The sequence below is a fragment of the Glycine max genome, chromosome 4 (assembly GCF_000004515.6).
Source record: "Glycine max cultivar Williams 82 chromosome 4, Glycine_max_v4.0, whole genome shotgun sequence".
In the NCBI taxonomy this organism is placed as follows: Eukaryota; Viridiplantae; Streptophyta; class Magnoliopsida; order Fabales; family Fabaceae; genus Glycine; species Glycine max.
In genome coordinates, this window is record NC_016091.4 from 19,178,935 (window position 1) to 19,204,925 (window position 25,991).

The window sequence follows — 25,991 nt, forward strand, 5'->3', positions numbered from 1 at the left end:
TAGATGAAGATAGACTAGGTCAACGTTGTTGTGGACAACATGTTGAAAACCAAGAGGATTGGTTCTTTCAAGTTTCCATATCCAATGCTGATCTCTAGGATTCTTGATCACTTCCAAGTGGATAACCAGGATGAGGTGTTTCACTTTGTAGAGCTAGAGTTTGAAGTGAAGGCTAAGGCTCTTAAGCAGATGGGCTACATTGAAGTTGAAGAAGGAGCAAGAGGTTGGATTAAGAAGCCTAAGAAAGAAGAAGGCTCGGTAGCAACAACAATAAAAGAAGTAGAAGAAAAGCCTATTGTCGCAACCTACCCTTCGGCGGGAGGGCGACGCGAGACTCGCGGGATGCGTGTTCCACGAAAGGAATACGCGCGGAGTCGCCACCAACGTTTATTTGAGGAAAACGTCGGAAAAACCGGAAAAGACGCGATCTACGAACTTTTAAATGAAAGGTTCGGGAGTTGTATTTACGCACGGGGAAGGTATTAGCACCCCATACATCCGCCCCAAGGGACGGCAGCCTTTAATCGAATGTGCAAACATGACTTTGATTTTTTATGTTCCCTTTTTATGTCTCTATATCCTTTATACCCTTTTTATATTTTCTCTTTTTGTGGTCGACAAGGGTGTTTCCCTTTGCTCCTACGTATTCCTCAATTTGGGATGAGAAAATCAGACCTACGTAGTTCTTTTTTATCAAGTGATTCTTTTTTACTTTAAGAGGTGATCATTTTAAGGCGTTGGACCTTAAAAATGATCCATTTTACTTAGTGAGAAAATGAAATGACAAACTTCAAAAGCCTATTTTTATGGACGAGCTTGACTAGGCGAATTGATTTTAGCCTTTAGTTTCACTTTAGTTATTAATCAATTCGATTAAGAATGAGAAATCCCAAAGAGAAAACGTCCGATTGATTTTCCGCTTTATTTTACTAAAAGATGTCTTTTTGATTATTATATTATTTTTTTACCTCTTTTTGATTTCCAACGCGGTTACGGCACGACCGAACGGTCGGAATTTATTTTAACCGAAGTTAATGGATAATACAATTCAAACGTTCGGTGGAAATTTATTTTATTTTTAAGTTAAGCGAGAAATGACTTAAGTAAAATGGCTTAAGCACGTCAACAGGGGGTATAAAAAGTAAATAAAACGAGAATAAAAATGCACGAAACACAATGTGGACCACTACGGGTACATAGAATGAATCGAAAAGCTTGGTTCGAGGTACTTACCCGTTGAAGATCGAAGAACGATGAAGAACGAATGAAGAACGTCGAAGAACGGTTGAAACCTTTGCGAGATTCCTCACGGAAAACGTTACGGAACGTTTCGGAAGCGCCTCGGCTTAGATTTTCTTCACGGAAACAATTTTTCCAAGCAAATTCGAAAGAGAGAGAAGTGCCAAAGGGGCTGAACCCTTTTCTTCTTCACTTCCTCCCCTATTTATAGCAAAATAGAGGAGGTGCTTGCCGCCCAGCTCGCCCAGGCGAGCTCAGCTCGCCCAGGCGAGCAGGGTTGCTTCCTCCAGAAGCAACCGCCTTCTGGAGGAATATTCCAGAGGGCCCAAGTGGGCCTGGGTGCTATTTGCACCCCCATTTTTACTAAGTACACCCCCCTCTGCTGTTTTTTGGTGATTCTTTTTTCGTAAAGTTACGGAAACTTACGAATTTCGTAACGATACTTGTTTTCTTTCCGTAATGTTACGGAACCTTGCGGATTACATAATCATCCCCTTTTTAACTTACGGAATGTTACGGAACCTCACTTAATTATGCAACGATGCTTCCATTTGATTTCCGGTGTGTCACGAAAACTTACGGATTGTGCATCAATATTTTTTTGGTTTTTCGGCATGTCCTGAAATTTCACAAATTGCCTAATGATGGGTGCCAAGCACCTCACGAGGACCAAAGAATGGTCGCACGTCATCGAGCAAAGGTCCCCGGACGAAATTAGGGTATGACAGTTGCCCCTCTTTACTTGTCTTTTATTGGAGATAAAAGGAAAGTAAAGATAAGACACTAATTTCGTTCCTCTCGATTTGGCGAGAGTCGCGGGGGACCATAAAATCTCCACATGCAAATGACTTGTTGTTCCCAAAATCTCACAAATTGCCTAATGATGGGTGCCAAGCACCTCACAAGGACCAAAGAATGGTCGCATGTCAGCAAGCAAAGGTCCCCGAAAATCAGTGTATGACACTAATTTCGCTCCTCTCGGTTGACGAAAGTCGCGGGTGACCATGACTTGTCGTTCCTAGAATTTCACAAATTGCCTAATGATGGATGCCAAGCATCTCACAAGGACCAAAGAATGGTCGCATGTCATCAAGCAAAGGTCCCCGAAAATTAGTGTATGACACTAATTTGGCTTCTCTCGGTTGACGAGAGTCGCGGGCGACCATGAAATTTCCGCATGTAAAAGACTTGTTGTTCCCGGAGGAACAAAAGGTGCAGAAGACTATGTCAGCCTCTGCATGCTATCAAGCGTTCTGTCTTACAGATAGCAAAAGAATGTTTATACGGATAACCACTCGGGTATTTCCGCGTATCATCGGGCCCGCCGCCTCTGGATGATACAAGGGTGCAGAATGACCAAACTTGGTCTCTGCTTGTCATCGGGCCCGCCGCCTCTGGATGACAAAAGGGTGCGGATAACCGTAAGGTATCTCCGCGTATCATCGGGCCCGCCGCCTCTGGATGATACAAGGGTGCAGAATGACCAAATTTGGTCTCTGCTTGTCATCGGGCCCGCCGCCTCTGGATGACAAAAGGATGCGAATAACCGTAAGGTATCTCCGCGTATCATCGGGCCCGCCGCCTCTGGATGATACAAGGGTGCAGAATGACCAAACTTGGTCTCTGCTTGTCATCGGGCCCGCCGCCTCTGGATGACAAAAGGGTGAGAATAACCGTAAGGTATCTCCGCGTATCATCGGGCCCGCCGCCTCTGGATGATACAAGGGTGCAGAATGACCAAACTTGGTCTCTGCTTGTCATCGGGCCCGCCGCCTCTGGATGACAAAAGGGTGCGAATAACCGTAAGGTATCTCCGCGTATCATCGGGCCCGCCGCCTCTGGATGATACAAGGGTGCATAATGACCAAACTTGGTCTCTGCTTGTCATCGGGCCCGCCGCCTCTGGATGACAAAAGGATGCGAATAACCGTAAGGTATCTCCGCGTATCATCGGGCCCGCCGCCTCTGGATGATACAAGGGTGCAGAATGACCAAACTTGGTCTCTGCTTGTCATCGGGCCCGCCGCCTCTGGATGACAAAAGGATGCGAATAACCGTAAGGTATCTCCGCGTATCATCGGGCCCGCCGCCTCTGGATGATACAAGGGTGCAGAATGACCAAACTTGGTCTCTGCTTGTCATCGGGCCCGCCGCCTCTGGATGACAAAAGGGTGTGAATAACCGTAAGGTATCTCCGCGTATCATCGGGCCCGCCGCCTCTGGATGATACAAGGGTGCACGTCACATGACCTCAGGGTCAGTATGACAAAGATTATGGGGCGGCCGACAAAAGCAAAGCTCTTGCTCCTACGTATCCTCCAATGAGGAACTCAGACCTACGTAGTTCTGGATAACTTGTGAGACTTGAAAAGTCTCCATCGGAAAATGCTGACATCTCCGGAAAGGGCGCAGATGACCATATTGGTCTCTGCTCGTGAATCACACTTGGGGTCACTGAATGACGAGGTGCGGATAACCGTAAGGTGTCTCCGCGGGCTACCAGCTCTTGAGTCATGGCGACAAAAGGCGGTGTGGTCGACAAAAGCGAGGCTCTTGCTCCTACGTATCCTCCAATGAGGAACTCAGACCTACGTAGTTCTGGATAACTTGTGAGACTTGAAAAAGTCTCGGTGTTTTCTCCACTAAAATGCAAACATGCTTTAGCAAAGAGACAAATATTCCAACTGATTTAGAGCAGCATATGCTTTTTTGAGTGAAAAACAATGCGTCTACCGGGGAAGGAGAGTCTGCTGATGAAATCTCCCATAACCATAAATGAGATTTTGGATGTTAGCATTTCGTTTCTAAATGACCATTTAGAGGAAACACTGGGTTCGACAAAAATAGAAGAAATCCACTCAAAGTGTATCAATCTCGCACAGGTAAGTGTTTTATCCTAATTCCGAACCATAGATATGTCATGACTTGACTTTGCAAATTATTTCCTATCAAATCAAAAATTACATGCGTGATCATGGATCAATAGGGCTTCCCTTGGGAATGGGTTCTTTTGGTGGTTTCTTCTTTCGGCTTTTGTGTGTTTTTGGCTTTTGATTTTCCTGGCTTTTTCTTTTTCTGTTTTTTTTTTTTTTTTGTTTAGTGCGGGGCGAGAAAAAAGGGTCGCTAGCGCACGGGATTTTGGTTGGTAATTAAAGGGAGAAGACCATTTTAGGTCGTGGTTTCCTTTCCTTCCTTTTTCGTTCATTTGGTGACAATTCTGTATTGTTCAGATATTGTCTGGTCAAAAGATCTTTCTGCACATTTCTTCTGGTTTCTTTGACCAGGAGCTTCCTTCTTTTTTACTTTCTCCCATTCTTTGGTTGGGAATTTTCTTTCTTTTCTTTTTTCTTTCTCCCACTCTTTGATTGGGAATTTCCTTGCTTCCTTTTTTCCTTTGATTGGAAATTTTCCTTCTCTCTTTTTTGCTTCCGAGGGTAAGGATTGACATTCTCACCCTGGGTCAAGGTTTATGGTGAGTCAGGATTTTGGCTCAAGACTTGTAGAATGGCTAGACATGATACATGTCGGGGTTTGGTTTGGCTCAAGGATAAAAGGGATGCCCCATATTATTTCCATGACACAAATACAAAAATGATGATTTGGAAACTTTATGCAAAACTGGTCATGCATGCACCTATGCGGACACTCAAGTGTCAAATTTTTATGGTCATGTGATGCTAGGGCTCAGGATTCATTTCCTCTATTTTAATCAACCCAATGTTTCCAAAATATGTTCTTTTATCAATTTGTGCATTCATCCGAGTCCATTTTGGGCGTCTGGGAAAATCTTCACAGCATTCACCCTTCAGGTGTATACACATTTTTTCAAAAACTAGTTATGATCAGTGAATTTTTCCAAAGAAAAGTTGGAAGTCATCTCTTTTCAAAAGCATGTTGGTTTTTCAGCTTGACAACTTATTTTTTTCTTTTTTCCTTCTTTTTTTTATCATTATCATTTGTTTATTTCTTTTTCTTGTTTGTGTTTTTTTTTTTTCTTCTTTTTTTTCATGAGGTATTTTGCTACCTAAACATGTGTATATTTTTGTGAGGTATTTTTGCTATATACATGCATATCCAAGGTATCTTGCCAGCTAAACATACATATATATATTTTGTGAAGTGTATTTTTGTTTACATACATGCATATCTAAGGTATCTTTCTACCTAAACATACATATATATATTTTTGTGAAGTATTTTTTTTGTCACATACATGCATATCTAAGGTATTTTCACTACCTAAACATACATATATATATTTTGTGAGGTATGACTACCTTCTGAGCTTGCGCTTGTTTTATTTAAATTCCCAGGATCATGAGCAACTAGGTGCGTCCTACTATAAAAAGTGATCAAATAACAAGCATAGATTCAAAAGGTACTAGGTTGCCTCCTAGTAGCGCTTCTTTAACGTCTTGAGCTGGACGCGTTATGACTTGTCAGTCACTGACCTAGTACTTTGCTTACCTTTGGCTTTGGACTTGGTAGCCTGCTGGTCGGCCATGTGTCGTAGGCAACGCTCTAACCTTTTTGCGGATGAGCTGAGGTGAACTCTAGAGGTGGTGGCGGTGTGTCTATTGCCCGCTACCGGCCATCCCAATGCTGCTGTGGTGTTTCGCCCTGCGCCTGCCTAGGGACGCAGTACTTCTTGATGAAAGCTCGATCAGTAGGGGGCCTGATGCCCTTGCTGGAGGTTACAGGTACTCTGTAGAACTGACAGAGACCCGTAATTAGAGCTTGACAACTCCAAGACCCTGTTGGACTTCTTCGGGTCCACTGGGTGTCTTGCAGGTGCTATCCCTGCAAACAATTGATGAAATCAGAAATCAGTTGAGCGATGTGCATACTTACCTATGATGACGTGACCTTGCCGGGGGGGTACGGGCACCTTGTAGGACTGATAGAGGCCCGTAACCAGAGCTGGAAACCCCAGGGCCCTGTTGGACTTTTCCGGGTCCACTGGGTGTCTTGTGGGTGCGATCCCTGCAAACAATAGATGGTATCAGAAATCAGTTGAACTATATGCATACTTACCCATGTCGAGACGACACAGACCAACTGATACTTTTGCAGGGGGAGATTGGCGTTGCGGTCGCTGGGCAGAATGTTGCTAAGTAGCAATGTCATCTATATCTGTGTAAGAGTGGTCATGTTGGTGCGCATGATCCGCACTCATCTCTTTGCAGCGGCATGGGTGAAATCTTGCCTCAGTATGCATAGTAGCAGTGTGATAGCCTCCCTCTCTAGTTGTGCTCGCACAGTTGGCCCTCCTCCAATATCAGGGGGTGGCCCAGGAACCGTTAAAAGGAAACTACTGGTCCCTTAACCGGGAGTGCAAGTCTCGGTTAAGCATTTAAGGACAGAGGACCTTAAATTATCTTAAGGTGTGGATATGGAGCCCACTGAAAGTGAGGACGCGTAGTCCTCTAAAGGCGAGGGCGTGTAGCCCTCTGAAGTTCAGGACGTGTCGCCTTTCGAAGGCGAGGGAGTGTAGTCCTATGATGGCAAGGACGTGCAATCCTCTGAAGGTGAGGGCATGCCCCCCTTTGAAAATGGGGAACATGTAGTCCTCTGATGGCGAGGACGTGTAGTCCTCTAAAGGTGAGGACGTGTAGTCCTCTAAAGGTGAGGGCATGTAGCCCTACAAAGGTGAAGGCACATGACCCTTTGACGGCGAGGACGTGTAGTCCTCTGAAGTTGAAGGTACATGACCCTTTGAAGGCGAGGACGTGTAGTCCTCTGAAGGTGAAGGTAACTAGTACCCAAGGTGAGGGCGTGTAGCCCTCTCAAGGCGAGGACTTAGTCCTCTGGAGGTGAGGGCGTGCAGCCCTCTGATGGTGAGGACATGTAGTCCTCTCAAGGCGAGGACGTGTAGTCCTCTGGAGGTGAGGGCGTGCAGCCCTTTGATGGTGAGGACATGTAGTCCTCTCAAGGCGAGGACGTTTAGTCCTCTCAAGGTGAGGGTAACTAGTACCCAAGGTGAGGGCGTGTAGCCCTCTCAAGGCGAGGACATGTAGTCCTCTGGAGGTGAGGGCGTGCAGCCCTCTGATGGTGAGGACATGTAGTCCTCTCAAGGCGAGGACGTGTAGTCCTCTGGAGGTGAGGGCGTGCAGCCCTCTGATGGTGAGGACATGTAGTCCTCTCAAGGCGAGGACGTTTAGTCCTCTCAAGGTGAGGGTAACTAGTACCCAAGGTGAGGGCGTGTAGCCCTCTCAAGGCGAGGACATGTAGTCCTCTGGAGGTGAGGGCGTGCAGCCCTCTGATGGTGAGGACATGTAGTCCTCTCAAGGCGAGGACGTGTAGTCCTCTGGAGGTGAGGGCGTGCAGCCCTCTGATGGTGAGGACATGTAGTCCTCTCAAGGCGAGGACGTTTAGTCCTCTCAAGGTGAGGGTAACTAGTACCCAAGGTGAGGGCGTGTAGCCCTCTCAAGGCGAGGACATGTAGTCCTCTGGAGGTGAGGGCGTGCAGCCCTCTGATGGTGAGGACATGTAGTCCTCTCAAGGCGAGGACGTGTAGTCCTCTGGAGGTGAGGGCGTGCAGCCCTCTGATGGTGAGGACATGTAGTCCTCTCAAGGCGAGGACGTTTAGTCCTCTCAAGGTGAGGGTAACTAGTACCCAAGGTGAGGGCGTGTAGCCCTCTCAAGGCGAGGACATGTAGTCCTCTGGAGGTGAGGGCGTGCAGCCTCTGATGGTGAGGACATGTAGTCCTCTCAAGGCGAGGACGTGTAGTCCTCTGGAGGTGAGGGCGTGCAGCCCTCTGATGGTGAGGACATGTAGTCCTCTCAAGGCGAGGACGTTTAGTCCTCTCAAGGTGAGGGTAACTAGTACCCAAGGTGAGGGCGTGTAGCCCTCTCAAGGCGAGGACATGTAGTCCTCTGGAGGTGAGGGCGTGCAGCCCTCTGATGGTGAGGACATGTAGTCCTCTCAAGGCGAGGACGTGTAGTCCTCTGGAGGTGAGGGCGTGCAGCCCTCTGATGGTGAGGACATGTAGTCCTCTCAAGGCGAGGACGTTTAGTCCTCTCAAGGTGAGGACGTGCAGTCCTCTGAAGGCGAGGACGTGTAGTCCTCTAAAAGTGATAGGTACAAGTACCCAAGGGTCCACCCTTATGAGAAAGCAAGAGATCGACTCATCGAGAGGGCCGGTCATCCCAAATCCACAAGATTTGGACATTAGATGTAGGAAATCTATGCAGTTAACATGATTTTTAGGGATGCAGATGCATGCAACCTTTGTCGTGAAATTTGGTAAATGCGGACTTCATATGAAACAATGCAATGTAATGGAAAGTTGTACAATGTTCATGACATTCTTTCCCTATTTTGTGATTTTGATTTTGATTTGATTTTTTTTGGAAAACATAGATTGACTGTCCTTTTGAAAGAGGTGATAATTCATGCGACCTTATCCTATCTTTTTGCAAATCTCTCCGGGAACCCCCTCAAAGTGTATGTTCTGTTTGATTTAGTCACTTGACCATTTTGGAGTGATGGCAATAGAGCTGTTTGTCGTTTAATCAATCTATTGAAATCCTAGGGTTTGTCCCCCCCCTTTTTTTTTGTTGAAAACATCGATGGGTGGAACTTTTGATCGGCCCCTATGTTCACTTGAGGCTCATGCACGGTGCCCCTCATTGCCCCAGTGTAAGGCTTTGAGGTACCAATCGTTGTCTTTCGTCATGACCTTGTAGGAGGGAACCTATTGGGTGAGAACTTCTAATCTGCCCCTAGGTTCACTTGAGGCTCATGCACGATGCCCCTCATTGCCCCAGTGTAAGGCTTTGAGGTACCAATCGTTGTTTTGTTTTCATAGCCTCGTAGTGAGGAAGAATGAAAGAAGAAGTTGATTCTTGCAAAAAGAATTTTCCAAGGACGAGAAATAGTTGAAGGATCTTTCGATGGATTAAGTCAAATGACTCCAATGTAGAAGCAAGATGTTTTGATGTTTTGATGATGCCAAAGGATCAAGTGCTTCCAAGTTTTATTCAAGACAAGAATCCAAGAATCCAAGAAAATCAAGATATATGATCAAGTTGATCTCTAGAATCTTAGGAAGAAGTTTCCAAATTGAAAAAGCAAAAGGTTTGGCCAAAGACTTCTATCCAAATCATTTTAAATTGAGATTTGCTCTCTGGTAATCGATTACCAGCAATTTGAAAATGTTTTAATTCAAATTTTTAAAACCTGTAATCGATTACATAAGTCTTGTAATTGATTACCAGAGGGGATTTTCAGAAAATAATTTCCAAGAGACATATCTATTCAAATGTTTTATGAATGGCCATTCAAATGTTTTAAAGAGAGTTTTCATTGCCCAAACAGTTTTATCCTCTCGAAAGATCAAGAGTTTTTCTGAACTGAAATGTCTTATCCTCTCAAAAGATTCCTTGGTCAACCACTTGCATATTCAATAAGGAATTTTTTATTGATCTTCATTTTACAATCTACCTCTTTTACGAGAGACCTCTTCTTCTCTTCTTCTTATTTCTGAAAAGGGATTAAGAGACCGTGGGTCTCTTGTTGTAGAGGATTCCTGAACACAAGGGAAGGGTTATCCCTGTGTGCATTGTTAATCCGAAAAGAGAGATTGATAGTTCAATTGGGGAATAGTCTTTGCATCTTAATTCAACCCCCCTTTTTCTTAAGGTAACTGAGGCCATTTGTCCAACATCCTATTCTTGATAACTCACTTCTCTCTAAAAAGACAAAATGAGGTCACATGAACGTCTATATTTTTACTTGAAAACACAGTCAATCAAATGCCTTTTTATTTTTTATTTTGAAACTTATTTGTTTTGAACTTTGTCGTTGTTTTACGGCACCCCCACCAACGTGCAAGATGAGTAATCTCTGATTGAACGGTCTTGGAAGTCCAAACTCAGGAGCACAGGTCGCTTGAGCAAACTGACCAATGGCTTGCACTTGAAAATCCTGATGAGTCATTAGAGACATCTAACAACAGTTTTCAAAATTGCCCCCTGTATGGTGTTGCTTGTCAATGTTATGATTCAACAAGCGATTCTCCTCAAATTTCAGCCAGCCCGTATCAATTAGACTTCACACTTTATGCTTCGGGGTCATACAATGCTCAATGGAATGCCCCAGGGCTCCTCCATGATAAGCACACATTGCGTTCGAGTTGTATCCTCAGAAAAATGGAGGTTGAGGAACCTTGGTTGGGGTTATGGCTACCATTGAATTATTGAGTGGATATGGGATCAAGTTTAGCATATGACAACAAAATTTGGGGTGAACCCTACAGGCTTTTTGCTGCAAAATTCCTTTTTGTTGGTGTTTTTTTGGTTTGTGCTAAAGGTGGTCTTCGTCATTGGAAGTGCGGTAGACAGGCTTTGTGGTTGATTTAGGGATGGCCTTTGTGGATAACTGGGTGGTGGGTAAGGAGGAGGTTTGTTATTGGCTGAGTAATGACATTGTTGGGTTGGTGGGAAACTTGGCCATATAGGAATAGTAGTCACAGCATGGGTTTCTCCCTCTTTCTCACCCTCTTCATTTGCCCCAGTTTTCTCAGTCGTCCTAGTAGGATGATCAAATTTGCCTCTTTTTGGATCCACTTCGATCTTTTTGCTGGCGAAGACCAAATCTGTAAAACTTGAAGGTGTGTAACCCACCATTTTTTTCATAGTAGAACACCGGTCACGTGTCTACTATCATTATGATAATCTCTTTCTCTGTTTTTAGGGGTGCTACTTGAGTTGCCAAGTCTCTCCATCTTTGGGCGTATTCTTTGAAAGATTCGTGCCCCCTTTTTGCACACTTTTTGTAGTTGCATCCTATCCGGAGCCATATCAGAATTGTACTGACACTGCTTAATGAAGGCAACCATTAGGTCCTTCCAAGAATGGACTCAAGAAGGTTCCTAAGTTAGTATACCAGGCAACAGTTGTCCTAGTAAGACTTTCTTGGAAGGAATGTATCAGCAATTCCTCATCTTTTGCGTATTCCCCCATCTTCTGACAATACATCTTTAGATGGTTCTTGAGACAAGTAGTCCCCTTGTACTTCTCAAAGTCCAGCACCTTGAACTTGGGAATGACCATGTTTGGGTATTAGGAACAACTTTTCTAGGTTAGCAAAGGCATAATCTTCACCTCCTTCAATGGCCCTGAGCCTTTCCTCTAGATGATCCAACTTTCCCATTCCTGCCATAGTCATGAGGGTTTTTAATCACTGTGGAATGCAAGAGGTGCAATTGTGGGTGATACTGAGGGCCCTCCAAAGGGTTTTGTAGGGGTATACCACCAACTGCTTGCCCTTCAGTGGTATATCCGAGCCAAGGCTCGAAGTCGGCTAGATTGTGATGGGGAATTTCATGGGTCTCTTCCACGGTTTAAGAGACATGTGCATGATCAGTTTGGGGTTGCTAGCTTTCAATGGGTATAGGAGTGGAGTTATTGACATTCTTATTGGGAGTGTACGCCACATTGGGTGGCGTATAGTTGAGAGGCAAGCCATATGACGGGAAGGCGTGCTCGTTTTGAATTTGCACATCATGGGGGCCGCCCGTACTTCCTAAATCTTTGCCTACCATATTTGAGGTTGGATGATTCATTTGCTTGAGGCCGGATGGGGACGTCGGGTTCACCTTAGCAACAACGCTGGTAGCGGCAATTGCAACCGCATTGGCTTCCATTATCTTCTTCACGCTCATCATGGCCTCCATCATTGTGGTCATTTTCTCTTTAATGGCTTCCATGTCGGCCTTCGTCTTCTCTTGTATCTCCTCTACTTCACCCATTATTCTAGCTCTAGCACGAGTTCGGTAAGGGCGTCGTAAAGCATGTCCCTTTCTTTTTTATAACAATGATTAAGTTCATTTTATTTTATTTTTCAAGGAAAGAATGCAACGAGCAATGCAACCAATGAAAAGCATGGATGCATGCGAATGATGTACAGTTGAAGTATTGCGAATCTTTACGCAAGATATGGGGTTGAATCAATTTAGATTTTCAACATGGTCCATGACATCTTTGTCAAGGTGAAACTGGAAGTAACAAGGACATCAATAATCCTAAATATGTTTGGCAGTAGACGAAGCAGTGATGTGACTCGATTCATCTTTTGCCCCAATTTTGTAAGACGGTTACTTCCATATTTCAACTTGACTTGATGAACCTTTTTGTAAAAGCATGAGCTTGGTTCAACCCTATAATCCAAGGAATGGCAATTCTGATCGCCAATACTTCAACAACATCTCATAGGGATGAATGACTTGGGCATACTTTAAGCTTATGCACGGAAAATGTAATTATGAAATTGAGATGCCCGAAGAAACACCATTTCCTAGTTAACCATGCATTAGGTACCATGTTCAATTATTTTGTTTTTAAGTGAAACGGGTTTATGATCCCAACATGGTTAGCTCATGGTGCCTAACACATGAAACTAAGAATGTAGTGTGAAGTTTCACGCTTCCCCCTTTTTTGTTTTTGTTTTGTAGAGGAAAACGCAAGGATGAGCAAACATGAAAACAAATGGTATGCAATTTTGCAGATCAAAAAGTTTGTTGAACGCATATGCATGATGATGCCATGACTCATGCAAAATGTGAGGCTGGAATATGATAACGGACAAATGCATGATATGTCCATTATGATGTTATGAAGAGATGCTTATGCGATGCATGATATGAATGCAATTTACGGACACGAGAGCCCGGAAAATTATCTCTTCTTACTTGTGCATTTGGGGGCGCAGTGCCCCATGTGTACAATTAAGAAGGTGATATGGACCTTCCGGCTTCCCGTGACAAAGGACGAGACCAACATACAATGCATGCTAGAGATAAAATGTGGGAGTGACTTGATTTGCACAAGCTTTTTGGAGTAGAAACATGGGACCAACTCATTTTATTTCAAAAAGGAAGTCATATCTAGTCAAGGTCTAAGAGACCTTACAAGTTTCCTAACGATTTCTAATTATGTGGGCCATTAAGTCTATCATATGCTGACAATAGCCGAGAAGCCCGTGAATCTCTTCGGGGGCGGAGTAGGTGTCTGTCATCGCTTTGGCCTTGGCTAGCAATCGGGGAAGTTCTTGACTCCTGTTCAAAGTAAGAGCAAATCGGTCCGTCCACATTGTTGCCTCTTGGTGCCATGAATCAATTACCCTCTCCCTTGCTTCGCTTTCTGCTGATATCTTGGCGTACTCATCCTCTAGCCTTTGCTCGTGAGTCGCCGCTAGATTTAGCTTCTCTTTGCACTCATCGATGACGGCCCACATATTCCCTTCAGTCTCGCTTAACTGTTGGGACAAATTTCTTTTCGACCTAAGGTAAGCCTTTAGCTCGTCCTTCAGGATCATGCCTTTGACCCGTGATGATTCCTTTCACCTCTTCGGAGCTTAAGCTTACTATTGCTGCCTTATAAAGCCCCTCAAAACTTTGCTGGCACGTGTTCTTCCTTTCGGGCCTTCTTGGTTTCTCGTTCCAAGGCTTCAGCGGTGGCCATATTGACGTCCCTTAGTTCATCATACTCTTTTCAGACTTTGATGGCTATGGACTTGAACTTCTCTTCGACTACTCGGGCTCTTTCAAGCTCTGCCTTTAGGGCTTGTACCTCATCACTTTCTTCCGAAGCTTTAACCTCATCGTCCCTCACAGTCTTTAGATTTGGGAGCCAATCCAATCCTTGTGTTCGGACTCTCAGCCACTTATGATAGCCGCCGATGATCCCATTACTGCTTCCCCTAAGCTCTCTGTCCTTTCTTCATGCCGCATCCCATGCCTTGTGAACTCCTTGGAGTACCCTCGCGTTGTGGTCACTAAAACCCCGTGCGATGAAAGGCGTGATGCTTTCGTCTAATGGCGCTCCTCTCATGGGGTAGCCAAGCTGTCTTATGGCGAGAACGGGATTATGATTAATACAACCCCTTGTTCCCATCAAGGGAACATTTGGACATCCTTCGCATGAAGATAGAATCTTGATTCTTCCTTCCTTCTAGCGAGGGAACCAATTAACAGACGCCCCCCCATGCTAGCCAAGAGTTGGTCCCAATTCGCCTTTCCTTTTTCGACGCACGAGCGGTAACCTTGTAGCGGATAGACGGGCCTACCTTCTTGGAGAAAAAGGTGTGAAACCAGCCCCCCATAGAGAGCTGGAGTACAGCAAACAATCCTTGCATTGCTTTCTTCACATCTTCGGTCGAAGGTGTCATATAGGTCGGCTAGCATAGCGACAACCGGACCTTTTTTTTTTTTTTTTTTTTTTTATGATAGGCGAGAAAAACGTCGATCGCTGCTAGGTCCACCAACCCATCCACATTTGGAAAGAGGACTCCCTCGAAAATCAACAGTGTGAGAATATCTATGAATGGGGTCCACTCGCCTTTATCTGCCAAGATTCTTGCTTTTACCTCCAAATATTTTCTCGGTATTCCGACCACCCCATTTTCGACTTGCCTTTGGCGGTCTAATTCCTGCGCCGAGATTTGGACTTTTTAGAAATTCTAGCCAATGAGGGGTAGAACCCTGAGAAGAGGTATGGTTTCCTTCCCCCTAGAGGACATCCTAGGATCTCTTCAAATTCTTCCACCATTGGTGATAGCTGGAAGTCCCCAAAGATGAAGCACCTCAACGGCTGATCATAATACTGGGCGAGGGAGGCAATTGGTTCCATGGAGACTTCTACCCTAGCTAGGTCCCAAATGCTTACCATAGGCTTTGTGGAAGGCTTGCCGTTGAAGTTGACCCATTAATTGCCCCAACTTTCGTAAACTGGTGACCTCTAAGCTCTTGATTTTGACTTGATAAAACCTCTTTTTAAGCGAAGGCTTTTGACTTGATCCCATGTTTTACTAAAGTGAAATAAAATCTAGTGCGAATCAAAACTCCGACATCTATCATGGGTGGAATGGATGAATGCATGAAGGAATGCATATGACACGGATGCAATTTATGAATACGGGAGCTCGGGAAATTGTCTCCTTCTTAGATACAACGTCTTGGGGTAGCAAAGTGCCCAACGTATGTATTTAAGAAGGTGACACGGACCCTCCGTTGGTTTGCCCAAGAGAGGGGATTAAGACGGAACCCACACATGATGCACATGCGAAAGGTACAACACGGGGATGTACATAGTATGATACGATTCACTGAACATAAGCAAACGGGTATATGATACTTATGCATGGCAGTGTGAAAAATGGCACGCATCGTGTTTGCTCCGTGCCCCTATTTAAGGGACCTATAAGGGAGAGAACTAACTAGGCTTTTAGCAATAATCCCCAAGGTAGTCATATCTCTCTTGATGGTTTCTAGAGGTATCATCCCCTTCGAAGAACATATTGCAGCAGTAGGGACTACTAGCAACAATAAGTTTTCAAAGAGAAAAGCTCTAGATGAGGGTTCACTGTAATCAAGCAAGTCGGAGACCTAGCATGATCACAGATTCACCTCCACTCCTTATGTTCCCATGAACCCGGGTATAGGGCCCTTTTTCACTCACAGTGTGTGCAAATAGTGTTAGTGTTTGTGTGCATCAAATGAATAAATATTTACCTCATGCATACATTCTAAAACACACTAAAAGCAACAAATAGTTTATATACACAAGAACATAAAACAAATAAAGGGAAACCAACAAAGGAGAAAGTCATGATAAAACATTGCACAAGATTAAATGGCCTAACTCTCTAAAAAACAGTCCCCAGTGGAGTCGCCAACTGTCGCAACCTACCCTTCGGCGGGAGGGCGACGCGAGACTCGCGGGATGCGTGTTCCACGAAAGGAATACGCGCGGAGTCGCCACCAACGTTTATTTGAGGAAAACGTCGGAAAAACCGGAAAAGACGCGATCTACGAACTTTTAAATGAAAGGTTCGGGAGTTGTATTTACGCACGGGGAAGGTATTAGCACCCCATACGTCCGCCCCAAGGGACGGCAGCCTTTAATCGAATGTGCAAACATGACTTTGATTTTTTATGTTCCCTTTTTATGTCTCTATATCCTTTATACCCTTTTTATATTTTCTCTTTTTGTGGTCGACAAGGGTGTTTCCCTTTGCTCCTACGTATTCCTCAATTTGGGATGAGAAAATCAGACCTACGTAGTTCTTTTTTATCAAGTGATTCTTTTTTACTTTAAGAGGTGATCATTTTAAGGCGTTGGACCTTAAAAATGATCCATTTTACTTAGTGAGAAAATGAAATGACAAACTTCAAAAGCCTATTTTTATGGACGAGCTTGACTAGGCGAATTGATTTTAGCCTTTAGTTTCACTTTAGTTATTAATCAATTCGGTTAAGAATGAGAAATCCCAAAGAGAAAACGTCCGATTGATTTTCCGCTTTATTTTACTAAAAGATGTCTTTTTGATTATTATATTATTTTTTTACCTCTTTTTGATTTCCAACGCGGTTACGGCACGACCGAACGGTCGGAATTTATTTTAACCGAAGTTAATGGATAATACAATTCAAACGTTCGGTGGAAATTTATTTTATTTTTAAGTTAAGCGAGAAATGACTTGAGTAAAATGGCTTAAGCACGTCAACAGGGGGTATAAAAAGTAAATAAAACGAGAATAAAAATGCACGAAACACAATGTGGACCACTACGGGTACATAGAATGAATCGAAAAGCTTGGTTCGAGGTACTTACCCGTTGAAGATCGAAGAACGATGAAGAACGAATGAAGAACGTCGAAGAACGGTTGAAACCTTTGCGAGATTCCTCACGGAAAACGTTACGGAAACGTTTCGGAAGCGCCTCGGCTTAGATTTTCTTCACGGAAACAATTTTTCCAAGCAAATTCGAAAGAGAGAGAAGTGCCAAAGGGGCTGAACCCTTTTCTTCTTCACTTCCTCCCCTATTTATAGCAAAATAGGGGAGGTGCTTGCCGCCCAGCTCGCCCAGGCGAGCTCAGCTCGCCCAGGCGAGCAGGGTTGCTTCCTCCAGAAGCAACCGCCTTCTAGAGGAATATTCCAGAGGGCCCAAGTGGGCCTGGGTGCTATTTGCACCCCCATTTTTACTAAGTACACCCCCCTCTGCTGTTTTTTGGTGATTCTTTTTTCGTAAAGTTACGGAAACTTACGAATTTCGTAACGATACTTGTTTTCTTTCCGTAATGTTACGGAACCTTGCGGATTACATAATCATCCCCTTTTTAACTTACGGAATGTTACGGAACCTCACTTAATTATGCAACGATGCTTCCATTTGATTTCCGGTGTGTCACGGAAACTTACGGATTGTGCATCAATATTTTTTTGGTTTTTCGGCATGTCCTGAAATTTCACAAATTGCCTAATGATGGGTGCCAAGCACCTCACGAGGACCAAAGAATGGTCGCACGTCATCGAGCAAAGGTCCCCGGACGAAATTAGGGTATGACACCTATCATTCCCTTTGAGCTAATAATGATGATGGTTAAGATGGATGAGCTCATGAGGATTCATAAGGAAGACTATAGGGGGCTGAAAGCATGTTTTGAAGCTATCTCAGGGAGGTTGGATGCTATGGGGCACCTCGTGTGAATGATATCTGATTCTACCCTTTTATCCCATCTAAGACCTATTAGAGTTTAGGATAGTTAGCCTCTAAGCTTTCTAGGATATAGTCTTGTTGTTTGTTTGTGATATTTGATATGTTATCTTTATGTTCAATTGCTTTATCTTTTGATTAATGACTTGTAATTTGCTTCAATGAATGACATTACTTTTTCTCTACCTAGTGTGTTATGCATTTTATTGGTTCGATTTTTTATACACGTTTTGGCTTTGTGATGCCAAAAGAGGGACAAAAACATGTGTTTGATTGTGTATGTACCTAACTACATGAATTGAATAGATGCTTCTAATATGTTTGTTAAGTATGATCCTGAACAAGTACATGATCAAAGGAAAAACACCAATACACATCAAATTGGTTTGGCATGATCAAAACCAAAAAGGTGGAGATTGTTGGATCAAGAGTTTGAAGACTTGAAGATTAGTCTTAGGATTCTTTTGGTTTTTACAATTTTGCAATGCCAAAAATTTCCATAGATGTGGCATTTGTATTGGATATTTTAGACTTAGCATGATTGAATGGTTTAGATTAGGTTTTTTATCCATGCTTAGTGGGTAACAAAACATGAGGAGATTGATGATTTGATCTCTAAGTTTCTAAGAGGCAATAGGTTCAATCACTATGTAATAGGTTATTAAGTTTAGACAATCAAATTACAAAGGAGTATTCAATCATGTTCTTAATTATTTCTAGTTTCTTTTACCTTGATTAAGGTTATCAAGGGTTATTTGTGAGTTGATAAGGTTTCAACTCCTAATCTTTATCTTGTAGGGTTCAAGGGGAGAGTAAAGTATTAGGGAATTGCTTATGCATAGTGTTTATATTTGATTCTCTATTAGTGGAAGTTCTAAGGGTTCTTAGAACAACTAGACGTAGGTCCTTTTGGGACTAAACCAATATAAACCTTGTGTTTGATTCTCTTTAATGTGAAAGGGCCATATAACTCTGTTTTCTAAGGTTTGTTTATATATTGGTTTTAAGTTTTGTTGATCTTGCTTCAATATAACATTTGTTAAAACCTTGATTTTTCAAGGGGTATTGATTTTAATTGAATTAAGAAATTAAGTGGTAAATTTTTCGACAGAATTTATCCACCTCATCTTCTAGATTCTTGACTAACCTAACACACGGCACGTGCTTACGCAATTACTCTACAATGCCTCTCTACCGCATCTGATTGAGCATTTGTAGATTAATATTTTTCTACTCTTACTAGCTCAATTGACATCTCTTTGACCCTTATTTGCTCACCTTAAATCAGTTTTGGTCTAAGGCAAATGATTGAGCTTAATTGAGAATTATAGCTAAATTTTAGATTTTGTGCTTACTTTGACCTATCTGCCTTGTGCAGGGCCTAGAGGACATTACAGAAATCCAAATGGAACGTGTGAGTCATCCCTGGAAAGATAAGAAAAATATATTCAATTTTGTTTCAAATAAGCTTTGGCCAATTCTGCCATCTCGAGGGTCAAATTGAGTCTGGAAGTCAGAACCTCTGCACTTGAATAATTGGGCTGGGAGTTTGGGCTTTTGTTTTGTGCAATTAGTTTAGTTAGGTAGTTCGTTAGTTAGTTAGTAACACTCTATATATTAGTGCTAGTTAGTTAGTTAGTGACTGAACTCCATTTTGGAGAAAGAACTTCACTTTGGACTTTATTTTGTATAAAACTTGTGGTGCATGCTTTCTCTTTTCTCTCTTCTTCTCTCTTTTTCTCTCAATTATTCTTCATCTTTTCACTTCTGTTCCACCATTTTGTTACACAAATTTCGTGGTTTCTCCATTGGTGATGATCATGGAGGGCTAAACAATTAATCAATTCAAGGATCCACTCCAAGAAAAGCTGAATTTGAGTCCTGATTTGGTTTTTCTACTCTTTGTGAATGTTCTTTCTCTTCAATCCTATTTTCGTTTTTAATGATTCTGGTTATGTTTAGGATTGAAAATGGATTAGGTTACGGATTCATCTCCTAATTTCAAAATTTAATCACAGATTGTTTGAATGATCTTCCAACATAATTTGTGATTTCAAACAATTTAGAGATTTGATTCGATTGAACTCTCTCTAATGCATTTGAGTGAACTTTCACATTGAACATCATTCATAGTAACTGTGATAATTCTATTTATATTGGTTTGTTGAATTGGATTGATGCTTTTCATCTTGAATTGTATTATGTTCTTGTTTTATTTTGTTCTTTCTTCAATTTTGTTTTGTGTGTTTTCACATTCTTTTAGAGTTGCTTACAAACTGTTTGACAAAAATCCCCCTTCATGTTTATAAGTGAATGAATGTAAGGACCATATTGAATCATAATTCTAAGTTCGATCTAGGTTAATCCTATGCTACAAAATTCTCTAGTAAATTTTTTTTTGAACGATTCAACATTCGTTATTAGCATTTTCCCCTTTATGCGAGACGCCTTCATGCGGGGGGTTGCGTCCAAAAACGTATGATGTCTGTTTCGTGCAAGCCATCAGAAATCTGAAAAAAAAAGTGGAAAAATAAGTCAATAATCCTTCATAATAAATCATTATATTTAACTAAGAAAATAAAATTAAAAACATTACATTAGTCTATAAATAATAAAACATCAAAACACATAATGAAATCACAATTTCATTGTATGTATGGCCAAAAACTACAACAAAATTGTGTTCCCATTTTGCGTTTGTTCAAAATGCACAACGAAAACATGATCTCGTCGTAGTCTTTGTCCTGACGCACAATAGAATTGCAATTTCGTTGTGTCATTCAAGAGTAAAAATAAAATACATCGTTGCGTATTTCACGACTCCATTGGGTGTTCTTTTTTTTTAAGAAACGGAATTGTGATTCCATTGTACATATATCTACAATGGAATTATGATTTCGTTGAGCACAAAATCACAAAAAAAATTACCAGCTCAGAGGGACACAAAAGGGAAAAAGGGGGATGGTTGGGAAATGAAGGAGAAGGGGATGGATGGGAAGGGAAAGGAGAATGGAAGAGTTGGGAAGGGGTTTAGAAGGGAAGGGTTGGGAAGGGGAAAGGCACAAAAGGGAAAGAAAAGGTAGGGGGTGCTAGGAAGTTGGGAGGCACGGGTAGAGAGAAGGAAGAAGAGGGAGAAGTGGAGAATTTTAAAATGAGGGGCAAAAGAGTCTTTTCACGATTAGGTAGGGGCTAATAGCAAAAACATTTAGGGGCCCATAGTAACACCTCAAAGTTGATTTGAAAGCTCATGTACATCTTTAGAAGTTGCCAACTTGCTAGATTAGAAGCCCACATTCACTAATTTGATTATTGGAACCATGCAACTGGTCAACTAAGGACTTATAATTAGTTTCAAAGATAGCCCTATGGTAAAATAACCTAATTACTCATTTCATAGCTTGGATTCATGTGTTGAGGTGTGGGGGCAATTTCCCCCATAAGATTTTTCTTTTTATTTGTATATGTGTAATAAAAAAATCATCCCCATAAGATAATTTTTTTGTTAAATTGAATGTTAAATTATAACAAAATAGTTTAACTTACAATTTGATAATTTTTAATATGATTAAATAAAATTTTAGTCTTGTAAATTTGTGCTAATTTTTAGTTTCTACAAGTTTTTTTTTCATTTAGTCTATGTAAGTTTACATCTTTTCTATTTAAGTTCTTTTAAGATTTTTTTTTCATTTAATTTATAGTACTCATAAGTTTGGTTTAGAAACTAAAATTAAAAAAAAAAAAAAACTCAAACTTTTAGGAAAAAAATGGGAAAAAAATATTACAAATACCAAAATTGAAAAGGCTCAAAATTACAAGACTAAAAATGACAAAAAAATACAATACCAAAACTGAAGAGGTGCAACTTACGTAATCTGAATTCATATTTAAGTCATTTTAATAAATATATTGATTTGCCTTTCAAAATTAATAAATAAATTGACTTGGTCTTGCCCAATTCAATAAAGCATGTGGAATTCCATGCACAGTGCAAACTACATTAAGAGAACTATTATGAAAATGGTTTGGTCATCGAAAAGGAAAAAACTTGAGAGAACCAAAAAGTACAACCATGCAGGGTCACTCGTGTGTATAAAGCAAAAACCATTATCCAAAAGCTAGGCGTTTGGACGAAGTCTCCCTCAGCTCATATAAAAGAATGAAACGAAGATTAATAAAAAAAATCTTTTAAATTAAAAATTGGCTTTCAAAGTGAGTCCACTTTAAATTTATGCTAAACTTACAAAGAAGAAAAAACAAAAGGAGGGGAATTGAAACTTTCAGCAAACATGAAAGGACATGCAAAAGATTAGATGAGAAAGGATCAGTGTTGTTAAATGGCGGCCATGGCGGAGTTGCGTAGCGGATTTTTGAAAAAACGCCACCGAATAGTGGTGGCGTGGCGGGTTGAAGATGGCGGCGCCATGGCGGTCATGGCGGATATGGTGGCGAGGCGGAAAATGGCAGAATTTTTTTTTTTTTTTGTCCACGGTAGGAGTTGGGCTGACCCGACCCAACCCTACCCGGTAACTTAATGAAAAGCACGACCCCTCCAAGCTTTCAGAGCGCAGCTGCGAGCCCTCCAATCTCCAACACAAAGCGCGACCCTGGAACCTAGCTGTGACCCGCAGCACACAACAACCAGCAATGACGACCCACGGCGTGAACGGCGGCAACGAGCACGACAGCGACGACCCACGGCGCGAACGTCGACGACGACCCACACGCAGAACATCGCGATCCAACTCTAGTGGGCATCTTGAAGCTTTATTATTTTTTTTTGGTTTTGTTTTTTCTGTTTGACACCCATTTTTTCCCTTTTTCTATTTGACACCCTCTTTTTACTTTCGATAGTCCCATTTTTATTTTTTTTTCTATTTGACACCACAATTTTTTTGTTCAGTCCTCTTTTATAGTTGAACCATCATCTGATGCTGCTATTGCAAGTGCAACGAGGAAAAATAAGGCAGATCCAGGCTGGAAATATTGTCATCCACTGGTGGAAGGAGATACAAACACCATTGTTTGTAATTTCTGTGGAAAAATCACAAAGGGAGGAATAACCAAAGCCAAACAACACCTGATTGGGAAGTCGGGTAACGTTGCAGCTTGCAAGAAAACTCCACCAAATGTAGTCGAAGAGTTGAAGGAATATATGGCTACCAAAAAAAGTGGGAGCACTTACAGTACTTTTGGCAGTGGTAATATGGCAAATATAAGAGATTTTGAATTTGGTGAACCAATTGGATGTGATGGAAGTGAAGAAGATGAGTTTGCAGACTTTTGTAATGTTGCTGCAAGTGCAAAGACAAAGTGTGGAACTAAAAAAGGACCAATGGACAAATTTTGTAAGAATCCAGAAAATGCAATCAATCGGAGAAAAATGGAGATGTTGAGGCAAATGAACATAAGAGAGTCAATGGATAAGAATGAAGTATTGAAGGTGCATCAACATATTGCTCGCTTTTGGTACCAAGCAGGTTTGTCATTCAACCTCATTAAATTGAAAAGCTTTGAGAATATGGTTGCAGCCATTGGTCAATATGGGTCACATTTGCCCATTCCTAGCTATCATGACATTAGAGTTCCACTCCTGAAGAAGGAAGTTGAATATACTGAAAATTTGATGAAAGGTCATAGGGAGCAATGGGTCAAGTATGGTTGTACTATTATGTCTGATGCATGGACTGATCGGAAACAAAGATGCATCATTAATTTTTTGATTAACTCTCAAGCTGGTTCCATGTTTTTGAAGTCTGTTGATGGATCTGATTTTGTAAAGACAGGTGAAAAGCTTTTTGAGTTGCTTGATGCCATTGTGGTGGAAGTTGGAGAAGAGAATGTTGTTCAAGTTGTAACCGATAATGGGAGCAACTATGTTTTAGCAGGTAAGTTGTTAGAGGAGAAAAGGAAACATATTTATTGGACTCCTTGTGCAGCTCATTGTATTGATTTGATGCTTGAAGATATTGGGAAGCTTCCCTTGATAAGGAAGACAATTAGAAGGGCAATTAATCTAGTTGGGTTTATCTATGCCCATTCTAGTACCTTAAGTTTATTGAGAAATTTTACAAACAAGAGGGAATTGGTGAGACATGCTATTACTAGATTTGCCACTTCTTATCTAACCTTGGAAAGGCTTCACAAAGAGAAAGCAAATATTAGAAAGATGTTTACTTCTGATGAATGGACCTTGAACAAGCTATCTAAGGAGCCTAAGGGAAAAGAAGCTACAAAGGTAGTTCTCATGCCTTCTTTTTGGAATAGTGTGGTTTACACTCTTAAAGTCATGGCTCCACTTGTGAAAGTGCTTCGTCTTGTGGATGGTAAAAAGAAACCAGCCATGGGCTATATTTATGAAGCAATGGACAAGGCAAAAGAAACAATTATCAAGTCTTTCAACAACAATGAAAGCAAGTATAAAGATGTGTTTGCAATCATTGATAAAAGATGGAATTGTCAGCTTCATAGGCCATTGCATGCAGCTGCCCACTTCTTAAATCCAGAGTTCTTTTATGACAACACTGACTTGGAGGCAAATGTTTGGGTCACAAACTCCAAATTTGCAAAAGCTAGCTATTAAAATTTTGAGTTTGACTTGCAGTGCTTCAGGATGTGAAAGAAATTGGAGTGTGTTTGAGCAAGTAATTGTGACAAAACTCTAACTATAGTTTTTAATTTTATTTAATTTTGATGATCAAGTTTTATTTGGAGTATATTTGAGATTGAAATCAACATTTATTTTTTATGTTGTAGATTCATTCCAAAAAAAGAAATAGGCTTGAGCACAAGAGGTTGCATGATTTGGTGTTTGTCAAATACAACCAACAATTGAAGCAAAGATATAATGCAAGAGATGAAATTGATCCAATTTTTCTTAATGATATTGATGTGTGCAATGAATGGCTCGTGCGAGAGATGGATCAAGATGATGATAATGATGCTGGAAATGATTTGGTATTTGAAGATGATGATGCTCTAAATTGGGCAACTGTGTATCAGGCTTCGGGGGTTGGAGAGTGTAGGATGTATACTAGGCGGAAAAAGCAAAAAACAACAAGTGTTGTTGCTGCCCAAACTTCTAAAAAACAGGCAATGGTTGTTGGATCTTCATCAAGGAAGCAAAAAGCAGTCCAAGAAAATGATGAAGATCTAGATTTTGAGGAGAATATTGATCTTGAATCTGAAGAAGAAGAAATCATGGTCAATTTTGAGGCGTCTGATGGGGAAGAGGGAGAGGGAGATGCTCCATTACCATATGATAACAACGAAGATGATTATGTTGGGATTGGAGAAAATGATTAGAGCCTCAACCTTCCCTTTTCACTTTGCATTATGTTTTTATCATTTTCTTATTTTGAACTCTTCAATGAGTTTATATATATGTTTTTTTTTTTGTCCGTCATGACATCCGCCATTTTCCGCTACGTCATCCGCCATATTTTTATGGCGGATTTTTGACTTTCCGCCATGAACCGCCATCTGCCATTAACAACTTTCACATCATGCTTAGACTATTAAGATGCTGGCTTTACATTTGTTTGAAGGTGTTTGCCCCAGTAGAAATAAGCTTCTTGCTTTATTAGGTTCCAAATTTCAGTTCCTGAGTTATGAGAACTGCATCATTGATTACATATTTTCCGAATAGAGCTATTGAATCTAATTTTGTTCAGGAAACTAAACAAGTAGCAGATCACCACCTATTTTCATCTGTTAGTAGAGTTCCTATATGTGTTCATAAATACTCCCTCACTTTTAATTAGGAGTGTAAGAAAATTAATCAAATTCAATTATTTTTTTGATAAAAAAATAATTGATGGAATTCTTAATGGAATAGGTATTACAAGTTTTCTAGCTCAGTTCTTTTTCAAGTGTCAGTTTTTTGGAATTTTGTGTTTCTATTTATTTGTTAATTTTAAAAATTTAAGATAACAATTTTTTTTCAATCTTCACTCTTTACCTAATTTTTAATTAATTTAAAATTTTGTGATGAGAGTGGAAATAAAAAACAACTAGTCTGTATTTATTTTGGGAAAAAAATACAACAGAAAACTTGATAACTATTTTAGGGGAACAAGAATTTTTTTTGCATTTTTTAATTTCTGATAAAAATCTTAAATGATACTCAAAAAAGAAATTGAGGTAATGAATTGTAATAACTTCGAAACATGTGTCATTACAATACAGGCTTGTTCAACTCATGGTACTGCATGATAAGAGACAAAAACGCATATAATCAAGGAAATTCTTTTCAACTC

The 25,991-nt window shown here is 41.2% G+C and overlaps 1 protein-coding gene across 1 annotated transcript; it reads left to right on the forward strand.

Moving 5' to 3' along the window:
• Nucleotides 1–39: 39 nt before the first annotated feature.
• Nucleotides 40–24,204, forward strand: LOC102670146 (uncharacterized). Its single transcript, XM_006579111.1, has 3 exons — nt 40–258; nt 22,637–24,106; nt 24,184–24,204. Exons 1-3 carry the CDS (start codon nt 40–42, stop codon nt 24,202–24,204), a joined length of 1,710 nt encoding a protein of 569 aa, XP_006579174.1.
• The last annotated feature ends 1,787 nt before the right edge of the window (nt 24,205–25,991 follow it).

Excerpts from the sequence above, each read along its gene's own strand:
- LOC102670146 (XM_006579111.1), top strand. The coding sequence starts at position 40 with ATGTTGAAAACCAAGAGGATTGGTTCTTTCAAGTTTCCATATCCAATG. Across the intron at positions 259-22,636 it reads CTAAGAAAGAAGAAGGCTCG|TCCTCTTTTATAGTTGAACC; the intron begins GTAGCAACAACA and ends TTTTTTGTTCAG. Across the intron at positions 24,107-24,183 it reads TTTATGAAGCAATGGACAAG|ATGGAATTGTCAGCTTCATA; the intron begins GCAAAAGAAACA and ends CATTGATAAAAG.